The sequence below is a fragment of the Thamnophis sirtalis genome, unplaced genomic scaffold, assembly GCF_051295495.1.
Source record: "Thamnophis sirtalis isolate CommonGarterSnake01/CBP01778 unplaced genomic scaffold, rThaSir2_p1.2 scaffold_13, whole genome shotgun sequence".
In the NCBI taxonomy this organism is placed as follows: domain Eukaryota; kingdom Metazoa; phylum Chordata; class Lepidosauria; order Squamata; family Natricidae; genus Thamnophis; species Thamnophis sirtalis.
This window is the reverse complement of record NW_028261393.1, coordinates 38468559-38485770: the sequence shown is the minus strand read 5'-3', so window position 1 is coordinate 38485770 and position 17212 is coordinate 38468559. Positions and strand designations below refer to the sequence as shown.

The following is a 17212-nucleotide window of genomic DNA, read 5'->3' as shown; positions in this document are numbered from 1 at the left end:
GAAAAAGATACAGGCCTGCAGCATAAATGTGGAGCTTCGCCTGAAGGAGATAGGCTCCATGAGGAGAAGGAGTCATCTATAAAATCCACCGGATAGTTCATCAGTGCTGACCACATAAAAGGTTAGAGCGCCATCTAATGGCACCATTTTCAAGTTTCCCATTCTGGGAAAAACGGGTATGCTGGGCCTGTTACGACCCTCTTTTCTCAACATTAAATGTACCCATTTTCCTTTCCTTACACAATTGTTGCTGGCCTTTTTTCTACTTTCTAAATGAATCTCTTTCTCTTCTCTGAATTTTAATCATAATTTTATTTAGTGCAGCCAGATTTTGTCTTGTTATTTGGAAACTCTTGGATGAACCCTAAAATTGCATCCGACTACCATGTTTCCCCAAAAATAAGACAGGGTCTTATTTTCTTTTGACCCCTGAAATAAGCACTTGGGTCTTATTTTGGGGGGGGGGGTCTTATTATTTTTGAGGTGCAGGAGGCAGTGAGTGTGGTAACCTCATGGCTGCTGCGGTGTTGCAATATTCTGAGGGGAGGGCTTATTTTAGTGCATGCGCTCGAAGCCCAGTTGGGCTTATTATCTAGGTCTTATTTTCGGGGAAACAGGCATGTAGCATAAATGTGGAGTTTCGCCTGAAGGAGGTGGGGAAGGAGGAGTCTACAAAATCCACCGGATAGTTCATCAGTGCTGCAATTCGCCTACAATGCAGTTCAATTTGTACAGAACTGTATAAACAGCGACCACATAAAAGGTTAGGAGCCTGTCCTGTTATTGGTTCATTTCTGTCCACAGGCAATGACTACAAGATTCTACGCCCCCACCCGCTGTGCAATTATTAAACCTAGTATGTCACATCCTACAACAATGCATTTGATTTCTATTTCATTTTGCATCTACTTATTTTTCAAAGCCTCGCTACTTGTAGCTTTGTTCTCTAGGCTTATAAAGGCCATTCTAAATGTTTCTTTGCTTGTTGTCTCCTGGCTATTCCTCATTCCCTGCATTTGCAAATTGATTGTGCATCCCCCCCACCTCTTCTTCTGAACTGTTATAAATACTGAAGAATAAAGATGCTCGTGGTGGGGCATCCAATTGAGACCCAAATCCAGTTTGATGAACCACCTCTGATGGACCCCCTTGAAAGAGGCTGAGTGCTCCCTAAGGCCAGTGCTGGGAGGGCAAGCAAGCCCAGGCCCATCTCCTTTGGCCTCCAGGACTTGGCTGAAAGACTGTGCAGGTTACTGGGCATTTTGGAAGGAAACAGAGGTGTGAGCTCAGAAACAGAAGAGAAGTAGAATTACTTCCAACTGGGGAAGAAAGTCCTCATGCAGGATAAAGGCCCACCCATCATGCCCCTGGCATCTCTCCAGAGTTTGTGTGCCCCCCCCCATCAATTAAAACTTGCCTGCTTCTAATCAGTGAAAAACTATAGTGCCTGTTTGGTCTTAAGCAGGGGTGAAATTCAGAACTGGTAGCGGAAATATTGAGTAGTTCGGAGATTTGGCAAATACCACCTCTGGTTGGCCCCAGAGTGGAGTGGGAATGGAGATATTGCAGCATCCTTCCCCTAGGAGTGGAGCGGGAATGGGGATTTTGCAATATCCTTCCCCCAAGAATGGGGATTTTGCAGTATCCTTCCCCCAAGAGTGGGGAGGGAATGGGGATTTTGCAGTATCCTTCCCCTGCCACGTCCACAGAACCGGTAGTAAAAAAAATTGAATTTCATCACTGCCCCAGTGGCTTCATTCCATCCTCCAGCAGGGGCAGAGGCCAGATGGGACATTCCAGGTAAGAAAAGATGAGGCTGGAGGAAGCCACAGCAGCTGCCTTGTCTAAACTTTATTGGCACTGATACAAAGAGAGGGGGGGGGAATCAAGTCAAACACCTCGGACAGTAGCAAGTGCTGGGGGGTCTCCGCTTCCCCCCACAGGCCGCCTTGCAGACCCTCCCCTGAGAAGGCTGGTGCTTCGACATTACATGTAAAAAGGATGGTCAAAAATAAAGAAGACGACATAATTTACAGCAAAAATTCTGTAACACAAATATAAAGCCAGACAAAAAAAAAGATGATTAATTGGGCAAACTCCCTCCCCCAGAGGCATAGCACATACCCAGTTGTAGCAGTAAACAGACAGGAGGAGGAGGGGAGCGGAGAGGGAGAAAAAAGCCTCCGTCTTTTCTAACCCAATAATTAAAAAAAATCTAAAACTCTCATTGTAATACTGAATGCAACTTACATTAATTTCTGCAAAATATCATCTCTTTACAACACAGTATACATTTTCTAGGAAGGGAGAACAGAGTTGCTTCCCCCTCAACACTTCTGAGATTAATATTTTCTAATCATGCATAGCTAGAAAAGAGCATGAAATCAATACCATTGTCACTGGAGTACATAATACTGGTTAAAAACAGGGAAGAGCTGAACCAACTACTGAGGAGGAGGAGGGAGGGCGAACTCACAGCCTCCCCCCGGTGGGCGGCTGCCTGTCCTGGAAGCGACTGGATGCCCGGCAGCCCCACAGTGCCTGGGGCGAGGCAGAAACCACCTGGGAGGCATTCTTGCAGGGGCAAAGAAAGGAAATCCAAACAGGCCGAGTTTACAGGAGGGCCCGGAAAACAAAAGTCAGCACCACAAGTTTTAATGCTGACTCAGAGGAACGGAAATCACCTCAACGAGTAATTTTTAGGAAATGGTTCAAAGCCATGGCATTGTGTATTTCAGCGGGGGGGGGGGGGAGATGGTTGTCTCCACCCTCTCATCCATCCCTTCCCAAAGGCACGTGGAATCGGAAGAAGGAAAGGGAGGAAGAGAGGAGGAGGGGGAAATTCTGCAGGGTATTTCTTTGGAAACCTTGGGCTGCTTACGCCGAGGCCCCTCTGGCTGCAAGGGGCAGGTCATCCGGCACTGCCTCAAGGCCCAAGGGGCTTCGGGTGGGGCTTTGGGACAATTGACAATTGTGGGGCAGTTTCTTCTCACCACCCTTCGTGGACTTGACTTTGGCCAGCCTTACACCCAGTACAATTTGCTTTTGGAGTTGTGGTGCTGTTTCAGAATAATACTTTCTGGGTAAATGCAAGCTGGGATCGGTGTGTGCGCGCATGTGTGTAGGGGCAGTGCATGTGTGCATGTGTACGTGTGCAGTGTGTGTTTGTGTGCAGGAGGAAGGCAGAAAAAGGCCAAAAGTGTAGGAAAAGACTTGAAGGGTGCTAAGCAAAGGGGGCTTTGGGGGATGATGGGTGGGAGCTTTCCTGCAGAGGAAGCCATTTATACGTTTGGGAGAGGAGGCAGAAGACCCCCAGACTCATCTCTGACCCTTCCACATCCTTGGGAAGAGTCCCAGGACAATTCAAAAAGAGAAGTTCCTTTCAAAGAGCCAAGCGGCTCAACCACTTCAATGAGACCCTTCAATGGTCTGGTGAGACCAACCACCTGCCTTTGTCTAGAGCCAAAGACCTGCAGGCCCCCAGGGGGACGGGCTCTGGCAACGGGAGCCCTTCCAACAGAAAAGAAAGCAGCAGAAGTGGCACTTTTCCAAAACCAAACCTCACCTTCCTAACAGTAGAATGGCTGGCAACATGGGAGATTAACACACAAAATGCATCTTTGTGTAAAGTATTTTTGGTTTTGCATTGCTGGAACTAAGAAGACTTTTGTAAAACATTACACAACTAAGAGGAGGGAAAGGGAGTGGCGTTAAGGCACCTTCAGGCATGTCTGTGGGCCCAGGCCCATGGGAGGCACGCCTTAAAAGGCTGAGCGGTGTAGTTTTGCAGCCACACCGCTTGAGGTTTCCGGCTGACCCAAAAACCTCTCTCTGAAATGTTTTGACAAGGTTGGCAGAATGAATGACGACCGCTCCCTGGCCAAACCTTTCTTTCCTTTTGGGAAAACAAGGGTTCTGTAGCAAATCTACTCGGAAGAAGGGAAGGAGCATCCAATTTTGTTCAACAGTCTCAGTAAGGAGCACTTGGAGAACGTAAGGAGACCCGAGGGACTGGCTTAGTCTGCTCAGAGGTTTGATCTTTGGCGCCAAGAGGGGAAGAAGGCACATTCTAGCCATCGCCCTTGGGTGCTTCCTTCCCTTCTCCACAACATCCTCTTCCCAAGTAGGGCATCTACCTGGAGGACCAAAAGCTCTGGCAGGGACTTCAGCAGGAATTAGGACACAGCAAGGCCATGCCCCTCTAGAGCCCGGCAAAGGCGCTTAGGAGGGGGAAGCGGTCCATGATTAGGCAGCAGCTCCACCGGCAGCTTAGTGGTGCTGGCGGCAGCAGCACTAATATTTTTCTTCTAAGCAATCAAAAGCATTGGGATACATAAGCTCATCAGCCCTGCTACACAGGGGAAGGCGGCTGGAAAACTGCAATAATAATAAGGCACAACTGACTTTTGCTTTTTCTTCCTTTTTGCTTTTTTTTTTTGGTCCTATTATGAACACCAGCCCAGGAGGCCGATCTATTCACTCTCCTGTAGTGGATGGTTCCAGCATCGCAAATTTGCATGGGGGGAAGGGGGAGGGCAGAAGAGGGGGGAGGTACAGCAGAGGCAGGAATGACTACATGGACTCAAATTCATCAATGCGCTGCTTGGTGTTGCCCTGACGGATCTGGCGGAGTGTCTTGTACTTGTCACGGCCTTGCCGCATGTTCTCTGCATGGATCATGTCGTTGCTCGTCTTTTTGGTGTCGTCCCGCGCATTGGCCAACTCAGAGGTAAGAGCCTGCAGGGCAGGGAGGGGGAAGGGAGAATAGAATATATTTTGATTACGGTCATAGACCAGCAGCAGACATCACTTTTGACAATATATATTAAAAACAAAAAATTTTACTGACATTAATAGTGGATAATAACATCCCTGTTAAGAAAAAAACATGTTCTCAAACTGTCACTCCCTAGTTAACGTGGGTGAAAAGCTGATAACTGTGAGTAAATATAATGTTCCAAAAATTGTTAGAGATATCTCCAAAAAGTTGGTACAAGTTGACAGCCCTAATTCTGTAACCATTTTTTGTTGTTGTTGTGGACATTGCAGCAACACAGAATTTTGCATGGTAGACGGGTTTGAGTCCTGAAGGAAAAAGCTTACATAAAAATTGTCCGCCCTGTCTGGCAATCTCTCTAGTAAGGGGAGAATATATGCTGACATACAAACCAGGGGTGAAATTCAGCAGGTTCTGACCAGTTCTGGAGAACGAGTAGCGGAAATTTTGAGTAGTTCGGAGAACCAGTAAATACCACCTGTGGCTGGCCACACCCCCATCTATTCTCTGCCTCCCGAGTCCCAGCTGATCAGGCAGAAATTGGGATTTTGCAGTATCCTTCCCCTGCCACGCCCACCAAGCCATGCCATTCCCACCAAGCCATGCCCACAACTGATACCATCACTCAGGTAGGCAGAACACTCCCTGTTTGGGGGCCTCCGGTTTTCCATCACCCCAGGCAGAAATGGGCATGTTGGTGTTGATACTGAGCGCCAACGTCCAGGGATCCCAGGCTGAAAGTGCCTGGAGGTCGGAGCAGAGATCCCACAAGGCTGCCTGCCACCCAAGAAGCTGCCTGGATCTCTTCCTCCTGCCCACAAGATCAGGGATAATGAGAAGATGCCCTGGGAGTGAGAACCTCCACCCAGGGCTACAGGCAGTGGGTGCTCTCAAGATAGTGGGCTGGGCAGCAGCCATACTGTTTAGACTGGGTGAGGCAATTCACCTCTGGCTGCTTCTTTGCCCCCAAGAGCTACACTCGCTTCGAGGCCATGTTGGTGAAATTCAGCCGCCCATAGAATGGCAATAAGCACAGCACTTAAGGCCTGTCTACTGCCCCACAGTGCTTCACAGCCCTCTCTGAGCAGGTTACAGAGTCGGCATATGGCCTCCAACAGTCTGGGTCCTCATTTTGCTGACCTCAAATGGATGGGAGGCTGAGTCAACCTCAAGCCACTCAAGATCGAACTAAAGACTATGTGCAGAGTTTGCCTGCAATACTGCATTCTAACCACTGTGCCACCAGGGCTCAAGAAGCTTTTCCCTTCTCTTTAAAAAAAAAATACCCTAAACCATGATTTGGCTTTTCTTTTCTTTCCTTTTTTTACAAAAAGTCTAAAAATTCCAAGCAGCCTATTTTGATAATGTCACATAAAATTGCCATGCTTCTTGGTGATCCCAAGCTAGAATATTTTTTTCCTCCTGTTCTTTGAAAAAAAAAAGACCTAACTGTAAAAATGATTGCTTATCCCTGCCCTATATTCATGGGGCAAACAATTGTGTAACTACCATCTCCAAAGATCCTGAAGCCATCCATCTTTTGTCCCATCCAAGAGAAGCTACAGTCCTGGCCTTTGGCTTTCTCCTTAATCTAGTGCAGTGATGGCGAACCTTTTCGGCATTAAGTGCCGAAACTAGAACATGTGTGCATGCGTGCGTGCTGGACCGCCGGAAACCCGAAGACCAGCTGGCTGGTGTGCACATGATTGTTTTCTGGCTGTTTTTGGACTATTTTCAGGCATTTTGACTGTTTTTCAGGGAGGATTCCAGGTGTTTTGTAGGCCTGAAAAACAGCCTGAAAACAGCCCCCAAAAGGCCCAAAACACAGCCGGAAAAAGACTCCAAAACAGCCTAGAAAATGGTTGTTTTGGGAGCTATTTTCAGGCCGTGAAGACCAGCTGGCCAGTGCGCATGAAGAACAACTGACAAAAGCACGCACCATAGGTTTGCCATCATGGGTTTAGTGCTTCTCCACCGTGGCCACTGGAAGGTGTGTTGATTCCAAACTCCCAGCATTCCCCCAGCCAGCAACGTCAACACATCTTCAAGCTGCCAAGGTTGAGAAGCGCCCCCCTAGTCCATCAGCTTCACCGGGCGGAGTGAGGCCCAGCTCACCTTCAGGTGCTTCTGAACCCGCACGTTCTTCTCTGCTTCGGTGGTGCGCTGTTCCTCACTGCGGTCCTTGATGGAGGCGTGCGCCCGCAGTTCTGCACTAGCCTCTGCTGCATTCTCGTCCTGCTCATCATCGTGCTCGTTCTCCGACTGCATGGGCTCAGACACGTGTGAAGTGGTGGTGACAGACTTCAGCTCCTCCTTGGTCCTCTCCAAGTCCTCTTGAACCAACTGGGCCTGAAAGAGAGAGCGCGTGCAGCTGAAAGCACCCTGAGAAACCCGTTTAGGTCAAGAGAGCAGAAACTAGATTGGTGAGGCGATCCAGCCATTTGACTGGAGCAGCAGGAGAGAAACACTTCCCTCCGTGGCATCAGAAATGTGACCTTTGCAAGAACTACCCTGTTTTCCCCAAAATAAGACCTCCCCGGATAATAAGCCCAATTGGGCTTTTGAGCCCTCCTCGAAAATATTGCAACAGAGCAGCAGCCATGAGGCAACCACACTCACCGCCTCCTGCACTTCAAAAAGAATAAGACCTCTCCGAAAATAAGGCCGAGCACTTATTTTGGGGGGGTCAAAAGAAAATAAGAGCCTGTCTTATTTTGGGGAAAATACAGTAAGAGCAAAAGCAGAGCAAGGAGGAGTCTGCATGCAAAGTTTTACGGGCAACAAAAATGCATCAGCTTCACATCTCCAGATATATCTTGGTCTTGCATCTTGGAAACTCTTTTGACTGGCAAGAAAGCTTCAGAACAAGTTAAGTCACACAAGTAGCACTCTGTGCAGAAAAGTTACCCTGGGTGCCTTTACAAAACAGAGAAAGTCAATGGGAGGAGAGAAGTGGGGGCTCCATGAAGATTTTTGGAATTCTGTCACCAGCCAAAATATTAAGGAATCCCAATGGCCCATTTTATACCCTTTGTTATGGTGCCCATGGAAAAGGCTTAGGAATTGTTATAAACTTGGCCTGGGGTCAAAAGGTTTTCGTTATTTATATTCTCAACGACCAAGAGCCAAATTTCTCTGCCTGATTTCAGGTTACAAACTGTAAAAAAAATGGCTGCTAAATGTAGAAACTACGAAGAATTTTTAATCAAATTAAAATGAAACACTCTCCTGGCAATTAGAGGAAAATAGCACTGCCAGGTAAAAAGAGAAATGTTGTGTTTGTCATCATCACAGGCTCCTTGCTTCCTCCTCCTCCAGAGCAGGAATCCAAATTCCAGCATCGCAGAGCGACTTGCAGATGCCAGGCAAATGAGCTGCCTCTCCAGCCAGCCTTCTGCTGGCACCTGTCTGCCGGGAGTTTTTCATGCATTTTTCCCTCTGGATATGACTGGTTCCCCCCCCCCCCCCAGCTAAATTCCAGTATCCAAAATTATTGTGGTCCGCTGGCGGCCTGCGGAGCTTGCAGCAGCATTGGACAGTGAGGAGGTTGGGGAGGATCATGGGCCAGTCCTGAGGGCTGAGGAAAGCTCAGATGAGGGCTGTGTCAGAGACAGAGAGGGAGCTAGACAGCAGCGAGGCAGAGGAACAGCTGGAGTCTGTTCCCAGTGTGAGCATGCACAGAGCTGCCAGAGGACAAGAACAACTAAGGAAGCAGGACTGACTCAAGAGTAAAGCCACACCTTGGAGGTGATTGGCCCCTCCCATGGGAAACAAAAGAGGAACAAATGGGGAGTGGGCTTTTGCAGGAAACAATTCATTCACCGGTCTGGAAAGTTCAGTTTGTGAGAAACTCTGTGCCAAGTTTTGCTTTGCTTTGTGTTTGGACACTAGTTATCTGGCAGCGCTCTAAATGAGATAAGGTGCGTGTGCATAAACATTCCTCTGAAAGACTGTTTGTTAAAGCCTTGCTGACTGTGAATGAAAGGCATTCACAGTCGTGTAAATAAAAGAGGTTTTGTTGGGACTAAGACTTTGCTTTTGCTTACTAGGGAAGCCTGGGGTCAGAACAAAAATAGGCAAGCCACAATGTTTGCACAAATTGTATGCAGCCACTTTCATTTTGCTTTGAGAGGCTATTTCTGACTACTACAGCTACTACTCCATGTGGATAAGAAGCTAAGTTCCCTAGGGCTCACATAGGCCTTAGTGAGACTTCCAGAGCCCTTGTGCTCCTCGGCCCAGAAGGACGAGTGAATCTCCTGGCGAATGAGTCAAAGTAGCATGCAGTGAGGAGAAAGAGCAGAGTCCAGAGAACAAGAAGTCATGTCCACATGTATTTATATGCACAAACTGCCAGCCTTGGCGTAGGTTGGCTGGACACCCTTTAAAAGCAGGCTTGGCTTTCCCACTTCTCTGGAACAAAAACTGGCATTCTTTGAAAGTTATTCCAATTCCCCAGCCCTCTCCCTTCACCAGTCCCAGAGGGGAAGCGGAGGAGAGCAGCGGGCACTCACTTTCTGCTGCCACAGCATCGCCTCGCTCTCCTTCTTCTGTTGCGCACATTCCAGCTGCGAGATCCGGGTGGTGAGCTCCAACATCTCGGTGGTCTGCAAGGAGAATAGAGCAGCCCAGTCAAAACTCTGTAAGCTTAGAAAGCCTGGCGACCTCAGGGTCAAAGCCACCTTCCCCAGCCTCTGAAGTCACCAGCTGCATCTGGAAGGGCCCTTTTGGGGGGGCTTCTCCACCATCAGGAGTTCCAGGCCACAATTCAGGGACTAGTGAAAGTCCCCCACCCCTATTTTCCACTCCTATTTTAATATTTTCCAGATTAGCTGCTAAATCATAGCCACTGGGGGAAAAGACAATTTCCTGCATCTCCCTTCATTTCTTTTCCCTGCTCCTACTTACAAGGCTCCTTCTGTGTTTGCTCAGCTAACCTCCGAACAGACCTGCCTTATAAGTCTACGAGAGGGCCAAAGTGGAGAGGAAGGGTGGGAGTGGGAAAGACTGGGGAGGTGTCTTAGCATGGCATTGTCCAAATACGTGGGGGTGGCAATTGGTAGGATTTGGGGTTCCCATCCCAGTGTTTCTGGAGACAGCATCACCACCGGATGAATTTGTAACTGACTGGCCAACCACAATTAACACGTAGTCCTCCATGGAGCTGCTTCAACATGGAGGAAAGTATGTCTTTATAAATGATTTAGATGAGGGGATAGAAGGGAACTCACCAAATTTGCAGGTGACACAAGCTAGGTGGAATAGCCAACACTTTAAAACAGGGCTGCCAAACTCGATTTTATTAAGGCTGCATCAGGGTTGTGTTTGACCTCGGTGTGTGTGTGTGGTAGGCGTGACCAGGGGTGTGTGGCCAGCATGATGTCACTTGTGTCAGGGGGGCACTTGTGGTGGCCCAAGTTCTCTGCCAGCGAAAACAGGCTCCTGAGCTTTGTTTTCAGCTGGGACGGCCTCCTGCAACCCCTTTCCAGCAAAAACGGAGCTGGGGGTGGGGGGTACACGTGCGGTTCTCGCAAGCTCCGTTTTTGGCTGGGACGGCTTCCTGCAACCCTCTGCCAGCTAAAATGGAGCTCGGGAGGGACGAACACAGGCTTCATGAGCTGTTTCCACTGGCAGAGACACCATGGGCCGGGCCTTTGCTATTTCCAGGGTGGCCCACAGACTAGATCTAAGCATCCCCTGAGCCAGATCCAGCCCCCAGGCTTTGAGTTTGACACCCCTCATTAAGAAGATAGGCTGAAGATCCAGAAGGATCTTGACAGACTTGAACGCTGGGCCACAACAAAATGAAATTCAAGGTGAGAAAAGTAAGGTTTTACACTTAGACATGGAAAAACAAATGCACCAATAGAGAATAGGTGACACCTGGCTCAACAGCTATAACTGTGAGAGGGATCTGGGAGTTCTGGTGGACAACCATGTATGAGCCAACAGTGTGCTACAGCTCCCAAAAAGGCCAATGCAGTCCTGAGCTGCACCAATGGAAGGACAGCATCAAGATCCCATGTTGTAATATTGCTTTATAGCACTCTGATGAGACCACTCTCGGAATACGGGATCCAGTTTTGTTCTTCACGATTTAAAAAAGAAATTGAGACTCTAGAAAGAGTCCAGAGAAGAGCAACCCAGATGATTAGGGGATTGGAGGATAAAATATATGATGAATGCTTGCGGGAATTGGGAACGTTTAACAAAGAGAAGGATTAAGACATGACAGCAGCCTTGCAGTATTTGAGAATCTGTTACAGAGAAGAAAGGTCCATCTATTCTCCAAAGCATCTGAGGGCAGGACAAGAAGTAAGAGTGAAAGAACGGTTGCAGGAACTGGGTATGTCTAGCTTAATGAAAAGAAGGCCTAGGGGAGACATGATAGCAATCTTCCAATATCTCAGGGGTTGCCACAAAGAAGAGGGAGTCAAACCTGAGTGTAGAACAAGAAGCAATGGGTGGAAACTAATCAAGGAGAGAAGCAACTTAGAACTGAGGAGAAATTTCCTGACAGTTGGAATAATTAATCAGTGGAACAACTTGCCTCCAGAAGTTGTGAATGCCCCAACACTGGAAGTTTTTAAGAAGATGTTGGATAACCGCTTGTCTGAAGTGGTGTACGGTTTCCTGCCTAGGCAGGGGGTTGGATTAGAAGACCTCCAAGGTCCTTTCCAACTCTGCTATTGTATTGTATCATTAAGAGAGGTCAACCCTAGAATTAAGGAGAAATTTCCTGTTAATGGGAACAATTACCGTATTATTCGGCCCATAAGACACACCTAGGTTTAGAGAAGGAAAACAAGAAAAAGTAGTTTTTGGCCTCCACGCGACCTGCATTTGCCCTCCCCGGCATCCAGAAGCACTCTGCAGACCTTCTGTGTGTCCCTTTTTCAGCCTCCCCAATGCTGGGGAGGGCAAAAACATTTTTGGCCTGCAGGGAGGGCAAAAACGGGATGCATAGAAGGTTTGGGAGGCCAAAAATGAATCCGTTTTTAGCCTGCAGAATGGTTCTGGACGCCAGAGGGAAAAGCGGGAAGCGCAGAGGGTTTGGGAGGCCTGTATTCACTCTATAAGGTGCAGACATTTCCACCCACTTTGGTGGGGGTGTGTGTGCGTCTTATAGTCCAAAAACTATGGTAATCAGTAGAACAGCTTGCCTCCAGAAGTTGTGGGTGCTCCATCACTGGAGGTTTTCAAGAAGAAGTAAGACAACCATGTATTCAGAATCATATAGGGTCTCCTGCCTGAACAGGGGGTTGGTCTAGAAGACCTCCAAGGGACCTTCCAACTCTGTTGTTCTGTTATTGTTATTCTGTTAATCAGCTGCAGCCTTTGGTAGGAGGAGTTGGGAGTCCAACTCAGGAGGCCTGAGCTGATCCAGTACAAAAAGGGGCCTCCTGCACATTCTATGACTCACAGCAGGGAACTGCTTTTGGGGGAGGGGGGTGTCTTTGCATGCCCCACACCAGAAAGTACATCTTCTGTTGGCATGTGCATCTTTGGAAACCATGTCAGGGGCTACCCTTTGAAAGTTGGTTGGGCTCCTGGACGAAACAGTATTTAAAATTAAATTCAGTGAAATAAATGAACGGCAGTGTCATTAAGATAAAGGTAAAGGCTCCCTTCGCACATATGTGCTAGTCGTTCCTGATTCTAGGGGACGGTGATCATCTCCGTTTCAAAGCTGAAGATCCAGTGTTGTCTGAAGACGTCTCCATGGTCATGTGGCCAGCGTGATTAAAAGCCAAAGGGGCACGGAACGCTATTATCTTCCCACCAAAGCTGGTCCCTATTTTTCTACTTGCATTTTTACATGCTTTTGAACTACTAGGTTGACAGAAGCTGGGACAAGTAATGGGAGCTCACTCCATTATGCAACGCTAGAGATACAAACTGCTGACCTTTCTGTTCGACAAGTTCAGTGCCTTAGCCACTGAGCCACCGCCTCCCTGGCAGTGTCATTAATGCATGATAAAATGGACAGGAGGAATCATTTTCCCTTTGTCTGATGCAGAGAGTTCTACTACAAGGGCAACATTTTGAGAGGTGTTTGGGGGATGCTTTCCAGGACTTGCACAACCTCATACTGCACACCTCTGCTCTCGTCCACCAGGCCCGTCCTACTCTCTGTCCTGTGAAGCACAGCAGTGCCTCCCCTTCGGCCACCTTGGCTGCAGAGCTGATCTTCCCATCGTCCACCCACAAAGGCAGGCCCCCTCCACCAAAGAGGCTTCCCTGGCATTTGGGCAGCTCGGAAGCCATGCCAGATGCCTGGGGCTGAGCTCTCCCCAGACAACCTACCAGCTGCTCCTGGGTCTTCTTCTGATCATTGGAGGCTTTCAACAAGGCTTCCTTGGCTTCTTCGGCTTCCTGCCGCTCCTTGGCCAGCTTCTCTGCCTCCTCCTGAGCTCGCTTCCTTTCCTGCTCCAGCTCCAGTGCCCTGCGCGTTTGCTCCTCCAGCTCTGGAGAAAGAGGCTGAGGCGTCACCCCTTCTGCCCCCCAGTGCTCCTCTCCCAGGGCCCATCCTGAGGCCAGCCCTCCTGCCCACCTTGCTGAGCTTTCTTTGTTTGCTCCTCAATTTGCCGGAGCTTCTCCATAAGCTCTTCTTTCTCCCGTTCAATCTTTTCCTTCTCCTTCTCAGCCATCTCCCTCTTCTTCTTCTCGTTCTCCAGCAAAGCCCTGAGAGGAAAATAAACATGGAGCAATTGCCTGTCTCTTTTATATTTCTGCAACCCAATAAGACAGACACAAACTTCAGAGGAGAATCAGAACTGCAGAAAAAACAATGACTGCCAACCTGCCTTCCATTGAGGACCCGTACACAGCGCGAGTCAAAAAGAGGGCTGTGAAAATATTTATAGACCCCTAGCATCCTGGACATAAAGTGCTTCAACTCCTATCCTCAAAACGACGCTATAAAGCACTGCACATCAAGACAACTAGATACAAGAACAGTTTTTTCCCGAACGCCATCACTCTGCTAAACAAATAATTCCCTCACTCCTGTCAAACTAGTCACTAAGGCTGCATTACTATTCCTATTAGTCTTCTCATCATTCCTATCACCCATCTCCTCCCACTTATGACTGCAGGATTGTAACTTTGTTGCTTGTATCCTTACGATTTATATGGATATTGATTGTTTCCTGATTGCTTATTTGTACCCTGTGACTATCATTAAGTGTTGTACCTTAGGATTGTTGACGAAGGTATCTTATCTTTTTATGTACACCGAGAGCATCTGCACCAAAGACAAATTCCTTGTGTGTCCAAACGCACTTAGCCAATAAAGAATTCTATTCTATTCTATTCTATTTTATTCTATTCTATTCCATTCCATTCCATTCCATACAACAAAATTGGCTGCTAAGCCTCTCTAAGGACTTTCAATGTGCAATTTCTACCTAGTCAAAGTTGAAAATGGTCTTAGAGGTCATCTAGTCCAACCTCTTGCTCAATACAGGATTCCCCTAGCATACTTCTGATGGATGACCTCACTTCCACCAATTTCTGTCTGACGACTTCTAGTGACTTCTAAACAAACTGAAAAGGAAGACTCGGCAAACTTGTCTCATCCAGATCTTTTAATCCAACCGCATAATCTGCACATCTCAAATTAAAATACGGCTTGGAAAACTGATCTCTGCTGGGGATTGTACACTTTCAATTCAGAATCCACCATGTTTCTCTGGGTGGCCGCAACAGGTATTCCACATTTTTAAAAGCTGAAGGAACCTGCTCTTTACTCTTTAATTAATTCTTTAATCCCCTGGCAGGATCAGGAGGACCTTTCCTGCTAATGGAGGGAGGGGTCAGGGATTCCCCTGTCTTTGCCAAGTCCCTTTAAACACCGGTCCCCATCCTCTGGGACCTCCAAGAGGAGGAGCCAAAAAGGACTTTATCACTTGGCATCCCTAAAATGTAGGAATGTGCTTTTGTGCAGGATTATTCCAGCATACAAGGGAGCCCAGGCTGTCTTTACACTGAGATTTTGTTCAAAACCACCTCAAAGAGCCTTTGACTCTCCCCCCCCCCACTTTATGAAATGAGAGTTCTTGAAACCTTCCCCCCTTAAAAAAGCACCCTGGAACATCCTCCTCCACATCTGACTTGGTTGTTTTATGTGGCTCCTGCATCAAAGAGTCAGCCGCCACTCTCCTTGCTGCAACTTGTCTATCTGTCCCTTGGGAATCTTCTGATCACACCCCAGTTGCAGGATTTTGCTGCAGGCTCTGGACGCCGACCCATGTCCTGCTGTGAGAATCCCTGGCTGGAGAGGCCTCGCCAGAGGGCCACTCTGTGCTCAGTCAACTCACCTCTCCATCTGCTTTTGATGCTTCTCCTCTCGTGCCTGAGCCTTCATCTGCTGGACCTCGATGGTGTCCGGCTTACGCCTGCGCATGTAGAGCTCATGGTTCCCCATGCACAGAGCCAGAATGCGCTTGTTAATCCTTAGCCGGGGAGCATAGAAGACAAAATCCTTGGCAAAGGAGAAAGGACAAGGTTAGCCTTGAATGCAGCTTCCCTTGGCCCTCTTTTTTTCCAGAAGTAACGACACAACTTGATTACATGGGCTGTAATTTTTAGGATGATTAAGCATATTTCCAAACAAGTATTTTCTTTTGCAAGCATCTACCAATACACACTATTAAAATTCTTGTATCTTTTGTAACTTTCAGTTGGATGAAAAGAAGTGTGTGTCCTAAGACAGCAATTTTTACAGCAAGGTATCTCAAATGGGCAGAGGTGGTATTTACTGGTTCTCCGAACTACTCAAATTTCCGCTACCGGTTCTCCAGAACCTGTCAGAACCTGCTGAATTTCACCCCTGGCTGGGTCCCAAGTCTTTGATTTCATTTGATCTAAACTTTCCACTTCTTTTTAATTAATCTCTGAATAAATTAATACATGAAAACAGTTAAGTTGCAAAACATAACTTACTGGGGCTTTCTTGTCAATGGGCTTGATGACAAACTTCTTGTCATTGAAGGAAATGTTACGGATCTCACTCCAGGGGAAGCCAATTTTGGGTGTTAGCCTGTGAAAGAGGATGTGTAATTTCAAAACTTAAACCTCAATGAACAGTTGCAGCCATCCAAATACCTGTGCTTGTTCACACCCTCCAAACATTTCACGCCCATGAAAGTGTTTGGATTCAGAATGTCAGTGGAAATTCCAAATTGACCAAACTATGTAGCTGAACAGATCTAGGAAATGAATGGCAGCTCAAAATAAGAAGATGCCATCTGAGGCGTCCAGTCCAAGCCGGGAGTCAAGTCCAAAGGATGACCAGGGTATAATCCATATTGTATGTGTGATGTCATTGTGATATGCATAAAGGTAGTCCTCGCCACCACAATTAGGTCCGGAATTTCTGTTGCTCTGCAAGGTAGAGATTCACTGAACTGCACCCACTTTTGCCACAGTTGTTAAGAGAATCCCTGCAGTTGTTAAACAAATCCTATGGTTGTTAAGTAAATCCAGCGTCTCCCACTGACCTTTCTTACTGGAAGCCAGATGGGAGGGTCCCAAATGGTGACCCCGGGATGCTGCAACTCTCACAAATACATGCCAGTGGCCAAGAGCCCAAATCTGGCACTTTTGTCATGGGGATCTGTGCTGACTGGCCATAAGCCACATTTTTCAGCCTCTTCCCATCATTAGTAAATGAATGGTTGTAAGCAGGGGTGAAATTCATTTTTTTTAAACTACCGGTTCTGTGGGCGTGGCTTTGTGGGAGGGGCTTTGTGGGCATGGCAAGGGAAGAATACTGCAAAATCTCCATTCCTTCCCTATCAGCTGGGACTCGGGAGGCAGAGAACAGATGGGGGCAGGGCCAGCCAGAGGTTGGTGGGTGTGGCATGGCTTGGTGGGCATGGCAGAGGAAGGATACTGCAAAATCCCCATTCCCTCCCAATCAGCTGGGACTCAGGAGGCAGAGAATAGATGGGGGCAGGGCCAGTCAGAGGTGGTATTTGCTGGTTCTCCGAACTTCTGAAAATTTCCGCTATTGGTTCTCCAGAAGTGGTCAGAATATGCTGAATTTCACCCCTGGTTGAAGTCAAGGATTCCCTGTATTGTCTCTTATCCTGCAGATGCCTTCCAATCCAACCTTGAAACCCAAAAGGACAGAGATCGCAAGTAAGGTGGAAATGCTCAGTTTAAAATGCCAGTTAGGTCCTGCCCTATACGTGCTCTGACCTCTGTTTTGGTGCAAATTGTGCAGCCACCCCACTCCACAAAGACCAGGAAGACATTTACTTCAACGTTGCTTCCTACACTAGGGTAGGTGTCATCATCTACCCTGTTTTCCCCAAAATGAGACCTTCCCGGATAATAAGCCCAATCGGGCTTTTGAGGACATAGCAATAGCAATAGCAATAGCAGTAGACTTATATACCGCTTCATAGGGCTTTCAGCCCTCTCTAA

The 17212-nt window shown here is 47.7% G+C and overlaps 1 protein-coding gene across 1 annotated transcript in view; it reads right to left on the bottom strand.

The window, feature by feature from the left end:
• Positions 1 to 1836: 1836 nt before the first annotated feature.
• Positions 1837 to 17212, bottom strand: part of MSN (moesin) — a 74599-nt gene continuing 59223 nt past the window's right edge. Inside the window, exons 7-13 of the mRNA XM_087728150.1 lie at positions 15725 to 15821; positions 15100 to 15263; positions 13332 to 13462; positions 13085 to 13245; positions 9292 to 9384; positions 6893 to 7126; positions 1837 to 4737 (exon numbers count right to left, since the gene is read on the bottom strand). Of these exons, the coding sequence (XP_087584276.1) occupies positions 4573 to 4737; positions 6893 to 7126; positions 9292 to 9384; positions 13085 to 13245; positions 13332 to 13462; positions 15100 to 15263; positions 15725 to 15821 (1045 nt within the window). The 3' untranslated portion in view covers positions 1837 to 4572. The remainder of the gene's footprint in view (positions 4738 to 6892; positions 7127 to 9291; positions 9385 to 13084; positions 13246 to 13331; positions 13463 to 15099; positions 15264 to 15724; positions 15822 to 17212) is intronic.